The following is a 6,410-nucleotide window of genomic DNA, read 5'->3' on the forward strand; positions in this document are numbered from 1 at the left end:
ATTATGTTAAAATTATATGTAAAATTTCAATTTTAATTATTTGAAACTTTATTCTATCACAATTAAATGCAACAATTAGATCTTAGTTCTTTTTAAGAAAAGCTATTTTATAAGCTTTCCAACAATACACAAATAACTCTTATCTACATTGTGTACCCTAAACAATAGCCAAGATTGAATCAACTAACCAAAAGATCTTAATAAATGTCCCTTAAAATATATATTGATTTCTAAAGAACAGCTGGTATATTTCATTTGTGATATTTAATACTTCTTTTAATCACGGTGCACCAATACTTATAAAATAAGTTCATCTATAATCTCTCAAATAATGTATAAGTGGCCTTATCTATACTGTGAACAAATAAAAAATTGTATCCATTATTGAACCACCCAAACTAGCAACCGAAATTGAATGAGCCAAACCAAAGATCATAATGAATACCTCTTAAAGCATCTATAATTTTTCAAAGAGACATATATACAACATAAAAGCCGGAGATTTTATTTGTGGTGCTTGAGATTTCCTTGATGAATATGGTTCACGGAGTAACATGAAATAAAAATCCTCATAAGAAGTGGTGTACGATACACTATATAGATGCTCTCTGGATTGAATGACCACCTTAGAAAATCTGTGTTCAATTTATTGAAGTTAAATTCAAAGAGGTAGAAGAGAAAAAGGGCAAAAAAAAAAGGTGTAGAAAGTACGTTCATAATGGTGTGTTTTCGGTGGGTTGGTATGCATTTTTGATATATATATATCTGCTCTTGTTTCTTGCAGGGTAGGGTGGTATGGCGAAGGAAGATAAGAGAATGGTAGGATTTGTGGGAATTCTATTCATCTTCTTCTTTAGCTGGTCTGTGGGGGTGACTTCACAGTCTAATTCTTCCACAGCTGTTTTCATCTTTGGCGACTCTTTGGTGGATAGTGGGAATAACAACTACGTTGTCACCGATGCAAGGGCAGATTCCACTCCATACGGCATTGACTCTCCTGATCGTCGAGCCACTGGCCGCTTTTCCAATGCAATGAACATTGCAGATCTTACATGTCTCTTTTTCTTTTACATTGCCCAAATTCATTGGATTGTGTGATAGTTTTTATATCAATCATATTCTATAATCTTTATAGTCATAAAAGTGTTTTTTGAATTCGATAGTGTGATAATTTTTATATCAACGTTTCTGAATTCGATAGTGTGGTAATTTTTATATCAACGTTTCAGATCATATTCTATAATCTATAATCAAGATAAAAGAATTCGATGAAAAGAAAAAAATGAATTTTCGATAGTATGGTAATTTTTATATCAACGTTTCAGATCATATTCTATAATCTATAATCAAGATAAAAGAATTCGATGAAAAGAAAAAAATGAATTAGATTGCTTTGTGCTAGTGAATTGTATGGGTCTTCAAGAATTTTTACATCCATGTTAAAATATTGCAGGTGAGGGATTGGGAGTTGAGCCCGTGTTGCCTTATTTGAATCCCACTATAGGGATACCCAGCAACTTACTACGTGGAGCCAATTTTGCTTCTGCGGGCGTGGGCATTCTAAATGACACGGGACTCCAATTTGTAAGTTAATCTACTTCATAGTATCTATGAGGATCATGGGTCTTGATTTTAGATTAGATTGTGTAAGAGTATTTGGTACAGATATTTCTCTCATATGAATAGAAAGATAAATGACAATATGAAACATTAGTTAAAGAAACAACCTCACAATGATTCAAAGATTATCTTTAACTTTCAACTCTTTGGGTCGTTATCATGGAAAATAGTGGTGATTGTGATCTTCACATGAAATGTGTGCATGTAGGGGCCCATAATAAGAATGCCATTGCAATTGGAATATTTCAGAGAATATCAAGATAGAGTGGCAGCAATAATTGGACGCTCTGCAACAAATGAGAAGGTTGCTAATGGGGTTGTCTCCATCACTCTTGGTGGGAATGACTACGTCAATAACTATTACTTTCTTCCTGTCAATGCAAGAACTATCGAGTATCCTAACGTTGCAGATTATAACAACTTCATTGTTTCCGAATATAAGAAAATTCTCCAGGTGCCTATTCTTTCTTTTCTTGTAACTGTTGTGATTCAATGCAATGCTAGCTTATATATATATATGCTCATCTATAATTTTATTATAAGAGACTAGTTGAGAGAAATTATATTTATCAAAAGTATCAATTTATATATTTTTAAACTTATATTCTTATGGTCATTATAAAATGTATTTGCACATTAATTAAATATATTTATATATCTATTCTATTTTAACTTTGAATCATATTCACTTTATATAGGATAGATATATTCTATTGTTTTATCTTGATAAGTAGGCCATGTTTTATTTAATAAGTAGATTATGATATTGCTATTATAATATTACTCTTTAGTTCTCAAATTCATTTACAATTGAATCCACCCTTTCTCTTTTGTACATTTTAATCTGACCTTTTATTTCGCATAAAATTTTTTTTTGCATATTTGTAAATGACAATTCATTTTACATTTAAAATTGCATCATTTAACAATTCTAATTTTCAAAAACTAACTATTTATATCCAATTATTTATATTTCCATTTCTCATTATTTTAGACTTTATTATCTATTTTTAATGAATTAATGTCTATCAATAATTTTTTAAATTAAATTTTATTTAGTTTATAGTTTCTAAAATGTATAAAGATCTATACATCTATTTAAAATTATATTCTTAGTGATGATACATAGTTGGTTTTAAATAATTTTCATTTAGAAATGTTATAGTTATGGTGAAATATTAATATTTCTTAACATTTAAATGTCTTCAATTTTAGGTCAACAGTATTACTACATCTACCTAAAAATCATAACTTTGATAAAGACATATATTTGTTTGCATGTGGTGTTTATTGTAGAAATATTATGTTCATAATTCAATATCAATATTTTGATTTGAATATGACTTGGAATTTAGATAGAATGATATTTATTCTATAATTTTGATGGAGATATATAATTTATTTCAATTGATATTTGTTTTAAAATATTATTTTATATTAAGTATAACTATCTTTCATTTAATTAGATAAAACAATATAAATACATTTACTCTAAAGTCATATTTTGATGAAAATATGTGTGATATTTATTTTAGATATATTATGTTTATGATTTTGATTTTAAATTTAGATATAGAGATATTTATACCTTAAAAAATTGACGTAGACATAAATTTGTCTTTATATGATCCTTTAAAAAAATATTTTATTCATTATTAAATTTAAATTATTTTTATAAATAAATCACTTCAACCTTATTAGATAAAATAGTATTAATATATCTACCTAAAATTATAATTTTGATCTAAAGATATATATATTTTTTTATGTGGTGCTTTTATTAGAAACAAAATGTTTATAATAGAAATCAATATATTAACATCTAAATGCATTAAAATTAGATAAAATGATATTTATATTGATGCAGACACATTTGTTTTTATGTAATGTTTATTTTATAAATATCATCATGATAATTGAATATCGGTATTTTGAGTTATAAATGACTTTAATTTTATTAGATAAAAGAGTTTTAATACACTTACCTCAAAATCATAATTTTGATGAAGACATATATTTGTCTTTATGTGATGTTTATTTTGGAGATATTATTTTTATAATTAAATATAAATATTTCGACATGTAAATGACATGAAATTTAGACTAAAATCTTAGAGACATTCTTTACGTAGTATTTCACCCGTGACTATCATATTTATAATTAGCTGTTTAAATATTTTGATGCACAAATAATTTCAAATTTATTAAGCAAAACAATATTTATACATATATCTAAAACATATAATGTTGATGAAAATGTATATTTTATTTCTATGTGGCAATTTAAAAAATAATATGTTTGTTATTTAATATTAATGGAAATATAAATTTGTTTAATGAGGTGTTTATATTAGAAATAAATGATTTTAATTTAAAAGAAGATACAAATTTGTCATTATTATTTTTGGGATTCAATTGTGTAGTTTTGGAGTCAACTCATTGACCTAGTTTTCATGAGTAGTAGTTCACAAAAACCCATCTCTCTTGAGAGTGAATGGAACACATTGCACTCACTAGTCTCAATGTTTCACCTAGATGCAATGAATGCCACATGTTATAATCATTCTTGTAGGATTACTCATGATATCTAAAAACTACATAGTTGAACCTTTATAGCAACATCACAATTTGACTTACTATATAAAATATATTACATTCTTTCTTTTCCTTTACCATTACTACATTTTGTATCTATATAATGATTGTATGAGTTAGGAGCAAGGAGAAGAGTTGTATCTATCTGTAAAATGGTTCAAAAGGAATAATCTCTCATGAGAATGAATGGAAAACATTGCACTCATTAGGTCCAATGCTTCACCTTTATGAGCATCACCTAGATGCAAGGAGTGCCAAGTGTTCTATTCATTTTCATGAGTAGTGGTTCACATGGATTCTTGTGAACCACTACTCATGAAACACAGATCAATGAGATTGACTCAACAACTACACAATTGAATATTTGTAACAATATCACAATTTGATTTGTAGTAGAAACTTTCTCATACTCATATAGAAAACACCTTTTTAATAACACAATCATGTCATTACACTCCTCAATTTTCTTTACTATTAATATATTTTGTATTTGTACAGCGGTTCTATGGGTTGGGAGCGAGGAGAATAGTGGTGTCAGCAGTGGGACCATTGGGTTGTGTTCCTGCACAACGAGCTCTAAGAACATTGACTGGTGAATGTGATGCCACTCTTCAGAGAGTCTCGGTGCTTTTTAATGATGGAGTACGTAGAATATTGGATGAGCTCAACACTCAATATGGTGCCACTATCTACATTTATTTTAATACTTATGATGTGACACTCGATTTTGTCAACCGTCCTCAAGCATATGGTAACCCTAAACTCTAAATCCAAACACATGCTTTTATCGATCATCCTTAAACATCATACACTAAGTAAAAAAATTATGCTTGGGAAAAGTAAGTCAAATTTGACTATTTAACTTTCTTAGTCTAGCTCTAGCGTATATATCTATCTAGGGCCGGTCTCCTTAGTATATGATTTTTAAGCCATTTGATTTTCATCTTTGTGCCAAAACTAATATTCAAGTTCTTATTTCCAATAAGTTAGTCAACTTTGACTACTTAACACTTTTAGTATAAGAGTTAGTTATTAGTGTGTGATGTTTACGAGGGACGGTTTAAGTATCACATATTAAGATTTGTTTCGTAGACTAAAAGTGCTAAATAATCAAAATTGACTTATTTTTTCTAACCTTAAGTTTTTCCTAAATGTATAATAATGTGTAATAAAGAATAATCTTGTGAGTATTGAAAATTGCAGGGTTTGAAAATTCCCAGTATGCATGCTGCGGGCAAGGGCGATTCAATGGCATAGGCACATGTACGCCTGTGTCTTCTCTGTGCCCAAACAGAAGTGCGTTCGTTTGGTGGGATGAATATCATCCCACCGAGAGAGCCAACAGAATTATTATTGACAACTTCTACAGTAGTATCAACCGTGCTTAACATCAACGACTGATTTCTTTCATGCCCTCCATTAATTTGGTGCTGGTTTCATCACTGAACAAAAAACGATTACCTTGCCTAAATCAATGAATAAAGTGGTAGTTGTTTGTTCTTATATTGTTCATTGTACTAATCGTGACTCTTTCCTTCGTTCCTATATTACGTTTGCATCTAAGACTGTATAAATATCAGTTGGTATTCTTTGTTTGAGGATTGTCATTATTTGCCCTATTTATATGGGCGTCTGTGTAAGCCAAACTATTAATTGTATACATTATACTGTATTCTTTTTTATATGGATTAATGGTATCATGTGGTTTTTCCAGCTGAATTGTGGGCATATGTTGTTTAGGTTGGATTTATAAATCTCCAATCTCTCTCCATAAACAAATGAAAGAATATGAAAGAATGGTGTGAGCTATTTTCTAGAAGTCAATTTTTATTTTTATTTTTTTCAGATTTTTGAAAATGCAGTGATTTTAAAAATTTCAATTACAAAACATGAAGATCATGAAGAACAAATGCTAAATTTATTAGGAAAATCCGTTGTGTTTTCGATTTTTTGATTTTTGGTCAAAGGTACTTATTTTTCATAACTGTGTCCTTGAAGAATTAAGGTTCATTTATTTGGAGAAGTGTGGTGGTTATATAGTTGTACTAGGCATTTATGTTCCCAAATATAATTGAAAGAAGACGTCACATGAAAGGATAATTTAGTTGTAATTATTTTGAAATATGATATTAATTTTGACTTAAATATAACACACTAAGTTTTCACTTCTTAGTATGCCATGTTGTGAGGTCCAC

General features: G+C 28.7%; 1 protein-coding gene across 1 annotated transcript; it reads left to right on the forward strand.

Moving 5' to 3' along the window:
* The first annotated feature begins 787 nt into the window (after positions 1-787).
* Positions 788-5,934, forward strand: LOC149543262 (GDSL esterase/lipase At5g33370-like). The gene is made up of 5 exons (XM_089796256.1): positions 788-1,054; positions 1,454-1,584; positions 1,829-2,074; positions 4,714-4,966; positions 5,419-5,934. The coding sequence occupies exons 1-5, from the start codon at positions 796-798 to the stop codon at positions 5,601-5,603; spliced, it is 1,074 nt and encodes a 357-aa protein (XP_089652382.1). The 5' UTR covers positions 788-795; the 3' UTR covers positions 5,604-5,934.
* The last annotated feature ends 476 nt before the right edge of the window (positions 5,935-6,410 follow it).

This window comes from Cupressus sempervirens, chromosome 8, assembly GCF_028749045.1.
Source record: "Cupressus sempervirens isolate cs-2001-9-10 chromosome 8, ASM2874904v1, whole genome shotgun sequence".
NCBI lineage: Eukaryota > Viridiplantae > Streptophyta > Pinopsida > Cupressales > Cupressaceae > Cupressus > Cupressus sempervirens.

What these genes read in the sequence shown, in the direction of transcription:
- LOC149543262 (XM_089796256.1), top strand. Translation starts at nt 796, where the DNA reads ATGGCGAAGGAAGATAAGAGAATGGTAGGATTTGTGGGAATTCTATTC. An exon ending in ATGACACGGGACTCCAATTT is followed by an intron (nt 1,585 to 1,828) that starts GTAAGTTAATCT and finishes GTGTGCATGTAG; the next exon opens with GGGCCCATAATAAGAATGCC. An exon ending in AATATAAGAAAATTCTCCAG is followed by an intron (nt 2,075 to 4,713) that starts GTGCCTATTCTT and finishes GTATTTGTACAG; the next exon opens with CGGTTCTATGGGTTGGGAGC.